The sequence below is a fragment of the Crotalus tigris genome, unplaced genomic scaffold (assembly GCF_016545835.1).
Source record: "Crotalus tigris isolate CLP2741 ecotype Arizona unplaced genomic scaffold, ASM1654583v1 scf7180000017690.20705106771:4171800, whole genome shotgun sequence".
Taxonomy (NCBI): Eukaryota; Metazoa; Chordata; class Lepidosauria; order Squamata; family Viperidae; genus Crotalus; species Crotalus tigris.
Window position 1 is genome coordinate 2,191,103 of NW_024096569.1, and position 13,441 is coordinate 2,204,543.

The 13,441-nt window shown below is 46.1% G+C and overlaps 1 protein-coding gene and 1 non-coding gene across 5 annotated transcripts; both read left to right on the top strand.

The window, feature by feature from the left end:
* Nucleotides 1–262: 262 nt before the first annotated feature.
* LOC120305797 lies at nt 263–393 on the top strand. Its single transcript, XR_005556097.1, has one exon. It is a non-coding gene; the product is annotated as a U8 small nucleolar RNA (small nucleolar RNA).
* AURKB (aurora kinase B) lies at nt 329–13,293 on the top strand. 4 transcript variants are annotated; one of them, XM_039338003.1, is made up of 10 exons: nt 329–625; nt 709–834; nt 3,725–3,944; nt 5,764–5,917; nt 7,987–8,050; nt 8,179–8,376; nt 9,718–9,856; nt 11,195–11,343; nt 11,740–11,914; nt 12,658–13,293. In XM_039338003.1, the coding sequence occupies exons 3-10, from the start codon at nt 3,897–3,899 to the stop codon at nt 12,832–12,834; spliced, it is 1,104 nt and encodes a 367-aa protein (XP_039193937.1). In that variant the 5' UTR covers nt 329–625; nt 709–834; nt 3,725–3,896; the 3' UTR covers nt 12,835–13,293. The 4 variants fall into 4 exon arrangements, with proteins under 4 accessions (XP_039193937.1, XP_039193938.1, XP_039193936.1 ...); XM_039338004.1 differs by having other exon boundaries at nt 530–834; nt 3,848–3,944; XM_039338002.1 differs by lacking the exons at nt 329–625; nt 709–834 and adding an exon at nt 842–1,248.
* Nucleotides 13,294–13,441: the final 148 nt, after the last annotated feature.

Genomic DNA, 13,441 nt, shown 5'->3' on the forward strand with positions numbered 1-13,441 from the left:
AGGGCTTTGTTTTTTTTAAAACTTGGGACTGATGTCACGCTTATGCAGATTAGGTGGCGCATGGATCGCTGGGAAATTGGCCGGTGCCGCCACTGGGAGAGGTTGGGATGCTATGGGAAAAGGAGAGGGGCGGGGCGGCCGGGAAGGGTCTCCCCGCTAGGACGGCGGGGGCGCGGTGAAAAAAAACAATGCCCGCGGGGGTCACCATGACCAAGGCGGTTGTCCCGCAGGGAGCAGTCGCCACTGCGCAGATGCGCGAGTATCGTCAGTGAGGTATATCCTTACCTGTTCCTCCTCCGGGAGAACAGAAAATGATGAATGGAGAGGCATGAGAGATGATTAGAGTCTCCGCCGGCCGGGGAATAGCAACGCCCCGGTTTGCTCCTTTCTGATTTTCCTGGCGGTCCTTTAGTTTCCGTGTCTATAAAGAGCAGAGCGGTCGTGAGAATGTGCTAGTCTCGTGTTTGTTTCTGTATTTGGTAGGGGAAGTGTTTTCTCTCGTTCTACGCAGCTTGACGCGGCGTGTTTCCTTAACCCAAATGGTTGCTTTAAACTCGGTGTAGCTGGATAACTACAACTCTCATTATCCGCGGCCACTCAATCTCTCCAGCGATGGCTGATTTGGGTATGATCCTTCCGCCCCTCCCCTCCAGTAAGAATTGTGTGCAATCTCTTTTCTGATTGGTTATTACGCCTTTTTATTTACAGCCCCTTGTAGAGCTGCGCGTCACTCATTGGCTGCCTTGCCCGCTCCTTCCGTATACCCCGCCTCTTCTTTCCTCGGTCTTTTTAAAACGGTGCTTTCACTACAAAATGGCCGACTTATCTCCCCAGGTAATTTTTCTTCTGCCGTTCTGATTGGCCGATGTGTGGAAATGGGCACCGCGTCATAGAAAACGGGGCGGGACTCTTAAAAAAAATAATAATAAATTGGGCCAATCCGTAACTTCTGCTACGGGTCCAAATCCCACCCGCTCTGACGAAACAGCGATGGAGGTAGAAGCCTCTCCCTTCCGTCGGGGACGATTGTCCAATGGGAAAGGCGGAGCTCAGCCGGCTAACAAGGAACCGGCCAATAAAAAGAGCGGAACTCATCGCGCTGGGGAGAGGGGCGGTGCTGTCCTCCGCCAATGAGGCGGCGCGCCGAGCGACGTCTGGCTGCGGCAAACCAATAGGATCCCGGAAGGGAGATTTGAAAAAGAGAAGAGCGTCGGGTCTTCGGCGGCGGTTCTCGGGGCCCGGGAAGCGGTAAGTGATGCGGGGATTGCAAGGCGGGCGGGCGGGCGGCGGAGAAACCCCGCGAACCGGCCTCGCCCTCCTGTCTTTTCCCAACCTGGCGCAGGCGCCGATCAGCCTCGCCCTGGAGTATGGGGGTTGTAGTCCAACGTCTACCGGGAGCGTCCGGTATGGAGGGTGATTCCATGCTGGGAGCAGCGGCGGCTCAACCCCGCCCTCCCCTTCTTGCCAGCAGCCCTCCCTTCAAATGCACTGGACTACCAATCCCATCATCCACCATCGGCTATGCGGGAAGGGGATCTGGCTGGCCTGGGTGGGGGGGGAATCTCTGGAAACGGATAATTCCTCCCTAGAAGACGGGAGTCCAAACCGTGGGGACTTTTTAAGACTTGTGGACTTCAACTCCCAGAATTCCCCAGCCAGCCATGCTGGCTGGGGAATTCTGGGAGTTGAAGTCCACAAGTCTTAAAAAGTTCCCACGGTTTGGACTCCCCTGGGATAAATTTAATGATTTCTAAAGAAGGACATGGAAAAGTTGCCAAGCAGCTCCCTCTGTGTGCGGTGGTGCACACCAAGATCCGTTGTGCCCACGAGTGCCAATTTGTGCTGTGTGTGTGTGTGTGTGCCCTTTGAGCAAGTGCCTTGCACCTGTATCCAATTTGCAGGGAGTCCTCGATTTACAGTCACAATTGGGGGAAGGCAGATTTCCCGTTGCTAGGCAAAGAAGGCGGATGTCAGGGCAGTTGCACCTGACTTGATCTCTTTGTGACTGAACTGCTGCCGTCCTTAAGCGAATTATTTATTTATTAATAAAATTTATATGCCGCCCAATCCCTAGGGACTCAGGGAGGCGTACAAAATTAAAGCAATAAATATAACAATAAAAATAAGTGCATTCATACAGCATGTCCCAATTGTATCCCGCCCCCCCCCCGGACATCAATTACACAGTCGTTAAGCGAGTACAGCTTCCCCCGTTGTCGGAACTCAGCTGGGAAAGTCGCGAATGGCGATAAATACGTGCCATAAGGGTCATAAGTACATGCCAAGCCCCTGAAATTTGATCCCGTGGTTATAGGGATGCTGGGATGGTTTTTAAACGAGGCAGTCCTCGACTTAACGACATTTTGTTAATGACTGCTCGAACTTGGCACTCAAAAAAGGGACTTGTGGCTAGTTTTCACACTTAACGACCGTGGCAGCATCCCCGAGATCCCATGATCAAAATTCAAACACTTGGCAACTGACTCATACTTATGATGGTTGCACGGTCCCTGGGTCGCCTAGACAAACACTCAGAAACAGCCTCAAGGTTCATGCCACAGGAACAGGAAACTATTCCAAACAAAAGGCTAGAGGGGGTATAAAAGCCTACTACACCATGTGCTCAGCCCTTCTTCTCTCCTCTGCACTTTCCTGAAGAACCATCTCTCTGCAATAAACTGTAACCTTCTTCCCAAAGCAGTCACCATGTTTGCTTATTTATTCCCGGCTTGGATGAACCAGGATGAAGACTTTACTTCTAACACTATTCTATTCCATTCTATTCTATTCTGAATTCTATTCTGTATTTTATTATTCTATTCTATTCTGTATTTTCTATTTTCTATTTTATTATTCTATTCTATTCTGTATTTTACTATTCTATTCTATTCCTTTCCATTCTATTCTATTCTATTCTGTATTTTATTATTGTACTAGCTGTTCCCGGCGTTGCTGTGGCTCAGTCTGGTTAAATGGAAAAGAAAGAAAAGAGAAAGCGCACGTTTGTAATATGTTTAATTTCACAATTCTTGTGGGTATACAATATTTTTTGTTGTTCCATTGTCTGTGCAGATATAGAGATTGTTTGAAATCGTAGCGTGTGTTGCTTTTACGTCCAACAGATGGCGCTGTTTTTCAAAAAAGCATGTTTTTACCTGTCACAGGTGTGACATCTATAGAATATAGGTATATAAAAACACGCGCGTATTCAAATGCAACGTTGTGTCAAAATTTCAAAGCAATCGGTGAAGAACTTTTGGAGATTTAAGATTTTGAACAAACGAACATTTACATTTTTATTTCTATAGATTCTATTCTGTATTTTACTATTCTATTCCATTCTATTCTGAATTCTATTCTATTCTGAATTTTATTATTCTATTCTATTCTGTATTTTACTATTCTATTCCATTCTATTTTAATTCTGAATTTTATTATTCTATTCTATTCTATTCTGTATTTTACCATTCTCTTCTCTTCTGAATTCTATTCTATTCTGTATTTTACCGTTCTATTCCATTCTATTCTAATTCTGAATTCTATTCTAATTATTTCTATTCTACTCTGTTTCTACAAGGTCTCAATCTTGAGCGGCTGTTGTCTTCACTGGGAAAGTTTTAAAGATCATAAAGATCAACTCCCTCTCTGTTTTTTTCCTATTGATTGCTACATTTATTTCCCAGAATTTACCTGGTTATTTTGTTGTTGTTGTTTTGTAATTCAGTCTTTAGTGTTGGAAGCCGATCTCTCTTACCCAATAGAAGATTTATCCTCATCTTCTGGATCCCGGAGCTGGCTTTATTTCTGCCTTGGCTATTCCTCCTATATTTATACCTCCCCTCTCTAGCATTGCTGACCCGCCCATGAGCAAAGGAAGCGTTTGATCGGCACCCAGGATGGCAAACAAGGAAAATATCAGCAGCATCTACAGTAGCCTTTCTTCGGTAAGTTTTCCTGCGTTTCAAAGAAATGATCCACAGTGCAAATCCCGAATTCCATAATAGATCTATTCGAGTTGTCCTCAACGTGGCAACTGTGTAGAGCGGGAATCCCGGATTCCGTTGTAGCTTGATATGCCCTCTTTTCTAAAATAAAAATTAACATCTCATTCTTATTTGAAATTAACTTTGTGTAGTTGATATAAGACGTCCTCAGCTTACAACCGGATGGAGCCTGCAAGTAAGGTTGTAAAATGGGTCGTTATATGACCTGACCTGACTTTAGGGTCTTTTTTTGAGGTGGTCCTTCAGCAAATGCATTGTTTGCTATTGGGCGGTTTTTTTCTGGTCCTTTCCTGAAAATCAAAAGCAAATGTGGGTTTGGGGCGAAAATGTTGTTGCGTTGTCGTTGCGTGACTGTTGGACACCGTAAACAGCTCCAAAATGGAGTCTGTTGGAATTTGGGGGGGCATAAGTACCTTTTAAGTGTCTGTCATAACTTGGAACGACCGTTTGTAAGTTGAGGACTTACCTCTATTGGAGAATAAATAATACTGAAGCTCTTAGAAAGGATGTTTTACCCAGATGTTATAAGATAGACAAGAAGCACAGTATTTTTAATAATAACATGAGACATGAAAAATTGGGATGGTGTCCCTAATTTGGATATCTAGATGGCTAACACACAGAAAATCATGACTGATAAGAATGGGTCGAATAAAAGGAGAAATGAAGCTTAAACAAAAATCACGAAAATAGGATGCTTGGTGAACCAAGGAGATGAAGCTTGTAAGAATAATATAAACTGATTAAAAAAAAATGTTATGCATAAATGTTACCGTGATCTGTACAAACATGAAAAAAATGTCTATAATCATATATTGAAAATGTTAAGATTCTATTTGTTTAAGGTGGAAGAAGGAGAATACAAATGGGAAAAGGGAAATATATTAATGTACTAATTATGGAATTATCAAATTTAATCATTATTGACTGTTAATTCATTATGATTGCTTCCCCCCCCCCAACCTCAAATATATAAACCAAGACAACACGCTGTACACCAGACACTGGCGACTGTTATTGTTAAAAGCCAATAAAATATTTAAATTAAATAAAATACCGAATGCCCGTATAGATAACACAGGCCAGGTAGTCCTTGACTTAAAACTGTTTGTGTAGTGGCCGTTTGAAGTCACAACGGCACTATAAAAAAATCCCTGACTTATGATCAATCCTCGTGCTTACGACCATCGCAGTATCCCCGTGGTCACACGGTCAAAATTTGGGCACTTGGCAACTGGTGTGTATTTGTGACGGTTGCAGCATCCCGGGATCATGTGATTCCCCACGTGTGACCTTCCCACAAGTAAAGTCAATGAGGGAAGCTGGATTTTAGATTAGATTAGAGGACCTTTATTGTCATTTCCCCCCCCCTCCCCCTGTAGGCACAACGGCATACATTAAAAATGAAATTTAGTTGCTTGGAGGTTTGTCTGTGTCCTCAGGGCCCCCTGAGCGGTTCACACAGGCGCAGGTAAAGATCTTACAGGTAAACCTCCAGGTGGCCTCTACAACTCTCTAAAAGAAGGCAAATGGCCAGCTGTCTGCAAGGAGTATAAATCCTTCCATTCCCCACCATCCAGAGTTGAAGAAGCTTCTGGGATAAGAAGTGAAACGTCTTCAAAGAGAAAAACAACAAAGTCCAGTCCTGGAAAAAAAAAAAAAACACCTTTGGGACTTTTTTTCTTAATGCCACCACAGTGGGCCTTGCGTTTCCAAACCAAAATGCTGGTTTATCAATCGGTGGTCTCTTTTCCTGCAGTATCGCCCCAACAGCCAAGCAGCTGGTCCTCAGCGCCTCCCGTACAAGAATAGCAGCACCCCTTCCACCACCCCCTCTGGCTCAATCCTGGCTCAGAGGGCCCTCACCAACAGCGCAAAGCACGCCATGAAGGCGGCCTGCGTCCAGAATCCAGGTAAGATCTGGGGGATCTTTGTCTCATCTTTGCAGGTGATCCAACGTCTTCAGAAGGTGTTTATTATTATTATTATTATTATTATTATTGATCATCGCACAGTCAGCTAGATGTTCAGACTGGACTTGGCATTTTTGTCGACCTATCGAGTCCTTACCCAGGACCTGGGATAGGCAGATGTGGATGTTTGATGGTATTACAGATATCGTCGCAGGATGGAAGCAGTTCCTAGTAAGGCCGCCTTTTGCAATTGACTAATAGCGAATTTGTCAATGCCGATGTTGGTGTCCAAGTGGTGCTCCAGATGTTTTGGGATTGCACCCAAGGATCCTATGACTATTGGTACTACCCTTGCTTGCTTTTGCCACAGTCTTTCTATTTTTAGGTCTGTGTATTTTGTGATCTTCTCCATTTCTTTCTTGTCTATTCTGCTGTCTCCAGTCACTGCCATGTCCACTATCCAGACTTTTTTTTTCTTTCTTATCGACAATTGTTAAATCCGGGGTGTTATGTTGCAGGCGCTTGTCTTTTTCTATGATCCCACCAGTTCTTGGTTACAGGCAAATGATATTTCTTGCAGATCTTCCAATGCACCATTGTTGCATATTACTACTACTACTACTATTATTATTATTATTATTATTATTATTATTATTATTATTATTATTATATTATTATTATTATTATTATCGATCATCGTATTATTATTATTATTATTATTATATCAAAAAATCCATTTCTGTACTGAACAATGTGTTGTCTATGTATAAAAATATTAGAATATAATAATCATCACATTCATCGTAATCTTATCAAAATACAATCATATACTAACTAGGAAATAGCAATCATATTGTTAAAAATAGTATTGTCCGCATTGACCTTAATGGTATAACAATCAAAACATTTACTAATCCACTATAGATCTTCCTCACGTAATCCACATTTTCTCATATTTCCAACTTTTCTAACCTCTGTTTCTGTCAGCTAACCATTGGTAAAACAGCTCCCAGGTCATATAGTCTTCAGTTTCTTCTTTTTCTTTGATTTTTAATGTTAACCTAACCATTTCTGCGCACTCCAGTATTTTTTGAATTATATTTCCCTCTAGGGGTTTCTTCATTTTTTCTAATGTTCTGCATATACTATCCTACCTGCTCTTAATATATGTAAAGCTTATTATAGTTTTCTGGTAACATGCCCAATAGGCATATCTCTGATTTTAAATCTATATAATAATAAAAATAAAAATAATAAATAATAAAGTCGAAAGGGACCTTGGAGGTCATCTAATCCAACCTCCTGCTCAGGCAGGAAACCCTATACCGTTTCAGACAAATGGCTGTCCAGTCTCTTCTTAAAAACTTCCAGTGTTGGAGCATTCACCGCTTCTGGAGGCAGGTGGTTCCACTAGCTAATTGTTCTGACTGTCAGGAAGTTTCTCCTTAGTTCTAGGTTGCTTCTCTCCTTGATTGGTTTCCATCCGTTGCTTCTTGTCCTGCCTCTAAAGTCTATTCCTATTCTTATTCCTATTCTTTCCTTTCTATTCCTATTCCGTATTCTATTCTATTCATATTCATATTTCGTATTCTAATTATTCTTATTCTATCCTATCCTTACCTATTCCTATTCTATCCCTATTCTCTATTCTATTCATTCCTTATTTCTATTCTATTCATATTCCTATTTCGTATTCTAATTATTCTTATTCTATCCTATCCTTCCCTATTTCTATTCTATTCTATTCTATTCATTCCTTATTTCTATTCCATTCTATTCGCCATTCCCTTCTATTTCTTATTCTATTGTATTATATTCCATATTCCATTCTATTCTTAATTCCTATTGCTATTTCTGTTCTGTTCTCATTCCATATCCCTGTCCCTATCCCTATCCTGTGTTTTATTATTCCATTCTATTCCATTCTGTTCTATTCTCACTTTAAGTCGTACGGTCGTAAAATCGAGTGCCTTAACCAAACGCCTCGTCTGCCTGCCGCAATTCTGCTCTGGAGACAACCTGCTCGTGCCTCAAGGACTGTGTTCTGATTCCGCTTTCCGGCTCTGCAGGTATCCCAGGCCGCGTGCCCATTGACCCCGCTTCCGTCGTGCCAACCTTGCAGGACTGCCCAGAGTGAGTATTTCCCCCCCATCCCCCAGAGGTTTGCCCCCCCCCAAAAAAAGAGGAGTGGGCGTTTGAAATCCCACCTGGGTGGGGCGCTCCTCCCACCTTGACCCTCTCCTGCCCCATGTCCACGCCAGGCCACGGCGGATCTTCACCATTGACGACTTTGAGATCGGGCGGCCGCTGGGCAAAGGGAAATTTGGCAACGTCTATCTGGCCCGGGAAAAGGACTCCAAGTTCATTGTGGCGCTGAAGGTGCTCTTCAAATCCCAGATGGAGAAGGAAGGGGTGGAGTACCAGCTGAGGAGGGAGATTGAGATCCAGTGTCACCTCAGGTAAGTCCACACCTGGGCCCACCTGCAAGGGGGTGGCGTGGAGTCGGGGCCGGGAGCGGGGCCCGGCCTTTGGCGGCTTAACGGCGACGTCCACGATTTTAACAACCGTTTAGCAACCGCCTCCTTCCCACGCGTGCCAAGCTTGGCTGTCTTTACCTGCTAAGACGTAAATTATATTAATGTGTAATTATAGATTTATAATAAATAAATCTACGTCCAGGTGGCCCTCGACTTAACGGCAGTTTGCTTGGTGACCGAAGTTACTGCGGCACTGGGAAAAAAAACCCCGTGACTTATCCCCGTAAAACATACGAAGAACGGTTGCAAGAATTGAGTACGGCCAGTCTAGAGAAAAGGGGGGGGGGGAGACAGGATAGCAGTCTTCCAGTATTTGAGGGGCTGCCACAAAGATTTGTGTGCGTGTGCGCGCGTAAGAAATTATTCTCCAAAGGGGCTGGACTAGAAGACCTCCAAGGTCCCTTCCAGCTTCTGTTCTCTCTATTCTCTATTCTATTGTATATTATTTTGTATTCTATATTATTCTATATTCTATTCTATATTATGAAGCAAACTGACACCCACCATGAAGATGAGGCACGACCACGAACGCGAAGCCAAAAAATAGCAAGGCAGCCCACCATCTTAAATCCCCCTGCAACTCAGACTAACCTGAGCACAACAAAGCCCCCACCCAAACAGGACACTCCCGCAGCCAATCAGAGCACAGCCAACCCCCCAGCCAATCAGAGCACAGCCAAGCCCCTAACCAATCAGAACACACCTCCACCCAATCAGAACACAGCCAAGCTCCCACCCAATCAGTTCATACCCCCCACTGGCAGTTAAAAGGAAGAAACAGCTAAGACCACACATTGCTCCTCGAAGCACGAAGCTGAAAGCACCAGCATGAAGATGACGAATGGGACTTCGTTGAAACGTCGCCAAGACACTTCCAATTTTACGCGGGAGAAAACCCGAATAATCAAAGACCTACATACAAATACCCGCGAAAACCTCAGAAAACAAATATTCTATATTATTCTATATTCTATTCTATTCTTCTATAATCTATTCTATTTTCTATTCTATTCCATTCCATTTTCTATTTCTGTTTGTTTGTTTTAATTATTGGGGTTGCCATTTAACATAGGGGTCTCCAACCCGCAATTGGTGGACCGGTATTGGGCTGCGGCATGTCAGCAACCGGGCTTCACAAACAAGCAAAGCCCCATCGGCGGGATGCCGGCAGGATACAAAACCACGCCCTCTCTCCACGGAACCGGTCCCTGGTGCCCGAACTTTATGGGACCTCTGATTTAACGTGTCTCCCCTTCCCTGCAGTCACCCCAACATCCTGCGCCTCTACAACTACTTCCACGACAAGAAGCGGGTCTATCTGATCCTAGAATACGCCCCTCGGGGGGAACTCTACAAGGAGTTGCAGAAGTACCAGCGCTTCGACGAGCAGAGAAGTGCCACGGTTAGCCGCGCTCTTGAGGACTGGACACTTGGATGGGGGGTTGGGGTTGTGTCCTCTGATGAGAAACAGTGGGAGGTTTGGGGGTCTCCTGTTTTGATGCACCCCAACTTCGGTTAACCGATGGGTCTGTCTTTTGTAATTTATTGAGAAGGGAATCTTTATAGCTCAGGGCTGGACTGGGGGGTTGTCCTTGAGGCTCCCTCTGAGCTTGGTAGTTTTTTTGGAGACGTTGCATGACCCCAATGGGTAACATCATCAGTGTGAGGGAGTGTGGGGTTTCTTCCTTATTGATATACTGTATAGTCCAGGGGTCTTCCAACGTGGCCCTTTGATGGCTTGTGGACTTCAACTCCCAGAATTCCTCAGCCAGGCATGGCTTGAAGTGCACAAGACTTAAAAAGGGCGTTTGAAGACCCCTGGTGTAGTAGCTTGCCCTGCCATTGTTTAGGGGGGGGGAAGTGATCTTGGAGGTGCCTTAATTAGGCATTTGTTAAGTGGATAGACTTCGCCATAGTTTCAACGTGGGGTTGGTGAGCAAGCCAAGTCCAAGAATGGGAGAGAATTCCTGGAAACCGGGCTCTCTGACAAGTCAGCCATCAACAGGCACATGGAGATAAACCAATATATACATACCGTGTAAAAGAGACAAAGACAAAAGACCACAAAACCTTGCCAGCAATCAATCCCTAGATAAGCAAGAGATTAACACCAAGGTTAAATACTGGACCAACGATCAAGCAATTCTCCAATCAAGGAATAATCAACTCAAACATGCTAACATTAAATAACAACCTAATCAAGGCAACACCAGGAATGCTCCCATAAAGAGACAGCAAACCCCCCCTCCCTCCTAGCACTGATGGTGTTACCTAGTTGGGTCATGAAATGTCTGCAAGGAGAACGCCAAGGGCCCCACAGTCCTCCTTTTTCTGTTCCTCTCCTCCTCCTCTCCTCCCTCCGCCCTCCATTCTGCAAACCCCACTTCCTTCTAGCACTGGTGATGTTACTTAGTTGGGTCATGAAACGTCTGCAAGGAAATCAAGGATCCATCAGTCCTCCTCCTCTGCCTCCTCCTCCTCTTCACAACCCCCCTCCCTTCTAGCACTGATGATGTTCCCTAGCTGGGTCATGAAACGTCTGCAAGGCAAACCCCCCCCCCCAGCTCAGAGAGCACCGGGGACCCCCACAATAATTTATTTTATTTTCTATTGAGCCTGTGGGTTCGGGCCAGTCTCTTCCCCTTCCTTCGTGCACCGAAGGGGCAGCTGGGCTGCTTCGGGCCTCTCGGAGAGGGTGGCATCGCCAACAACTCCGCCCCCCCTTTGCCCATCTCTGCAGTTCATAGAAGAGCTGGCCGACGCCCTCCTGTACTGTCACAACAAGAAGGTCATCCATCGCGACATCAAGCCCGAGAATCTGCTGATGGGGCTAAAAGGGGAGCTGAAGATCGCCGATTTCGGCTGGTCGGTGCACGCCCCCTCGCTCAGGTGAGTCGGCGGACCCCCCCCCCCAGGGTGGGCGATTCAAAGAGAAATCGGACGTGGAAGACGCAGCTCGCCTTCTGAGCATCCACGGCGGCTGCGGTGGCAAACCGGAAGTCCAGGGTGGGCGATTTGAAGAGAAATTGGACGTGGAAGACGCAGCTCGCCTTCTGAGCATCCGCAGCGGCTGCGACGGCAAACCGGAAGTCCAGAGTGGGCGATTTGAAGAGAAATCGGATGTGGAAGACACAGCTCGCCTTCTGAGCATCCGCGGCGGCCGCGGCGGGAAACCAGAAGTCCAGGGTGGGCGATTTGGAGGGTCCAATGCTTCCTCTGGGCTTTCTCGGGGATCGCTTTACTTAAGCCCCTCTTTCTCCCTCCCCCCCCCCCATTGCTCCTCAGGAGGAAGACCATGTGTGGCACTCTGGATTACCTGCCCCCGGAGATGATCGAAGGCAAACCCCACAACGAGAAGGTGGATCTCTGGTGCATCGGGATCCTGTGCTACGAGTTCCTGGTGGGGAATCCGCCCTTCGAGAGCGAATGCCACTCCGAGACCTATCGCCGGATCGTGTCGGTGAGCCCGGCTGGTATCACGCAGGAGGATCTGCCCGAGACTAGCTTAGTTCAAGATAAAGGGTCTATGGAGATCCTCAGTCCTCCAGGTCAGGGGTCCCCAAGTTTTGGGCTGCGGGCCGTACCAGGCCATGGCCTGTTGGCCATTGGGTGAGTGCATGCATGTGGCCGCACACAAACCCCACTTGCGCTAGCACCGCCATACGAGCGCTAGCACTCCCGTACGAGCGCTAGCAGTCCATTTGCGCATGCACCCGTCTGCGCGGGCACGCACATTTCCCTGCTCCTCCCTTTCCCTCTGGGCCACCAGGACACGGTTGTCCCAAAGGTGCTTTTTTTTGCCAAAGAGGCAATTGGACTTTTGCTTTTCCTTGAAGATGTTTCGCTTCTCATCCCAGAAGCTTCTTCGCTTCTGACTTAAATGAACTGAACCGAAGAAGCTTCTGGGATGAGAAGCGAAATGTCTTCAAGGAAAAACAGTCCAGTTGCCTCTTGGGACGTTCAAGACGAGGCTTTGCTGACTGAGGTAGGATTGAAATTGGTTTCTAGACCGTCCTCTTTCCCATAACACCAAATGGGCTCTCTTTAAATTTTAATAAATGTTCTGCTCTTGAACTAACCACGATGCCTGGCTTTCCAGCCTACTTGCTATGCCTAAAACAAGGTTTGTCGGCCTCAATAACTTCTCCATGCCTTGCTGTTTTAGCTGTGTGCTCACTTTAGCGCCGCTTCCGTTCCTTGCAGGTCGATCTCAGGTTCCCCCCTTTTGTGACCGAAGGCGCCCGGGATTTGATCGTGAAGCTGCTGCGTCACAACCCAGCCGAACGTCTCCCGCTGCAAGCCGTGATGGAGCACCCTTGGGTGAAAACCCACTCCAAACGGGTGCTACCCCCGGTTTTCAACCCGGTGTCCCCAAATTAACTCTGCCAGGAGGGACTGGGATACCCAGATGAACGGCATCCCCAATGGATGGGGCTGCCAAGGATTTTGGAGGGGGGGCATTATTGCAGAGTTTGGGATAGGGACGTCTTTTCGGGATTGCAAACGTCCTTGCGCCCCAAGATTCGTACTTGAAGAGCTGATAACAGACCAGGATCTCGTTTCGGAGAGCTTGGGAAATAAATGTGTTTGGCCACCTTCACCTGGACGGGCAGCTATTCCTGGACATGGGAAAATCCCCTTTTGACGTTCTGATCTTGGCGGCTGATCCCTTCCTTCGGGATCATCCTGCATCTGTCACCGTGTGCTGGCCAGCTTCTTGGTTCTTTGTTTTTGTTTTTTAAAGGAATAAGCCAACTATTTCCCAAACGGTATTGCCCGATCTCTGTGTATATATATTTTCTAGGGAACTGTTGTAATTTTAATAAAACCTTTCTTCCAGATTTAGCTGCTTTTTGACTTTTCTCCCGATATCTATTTCTGGAAGTTCCGCTCATGTTCCAAGACACGGTGAAAATGGAAATTGCCTGGATTGGCATCGGGGCCTTGGCACGATGTTTCAATTAACAACAGAAAGGATAAAACAAGA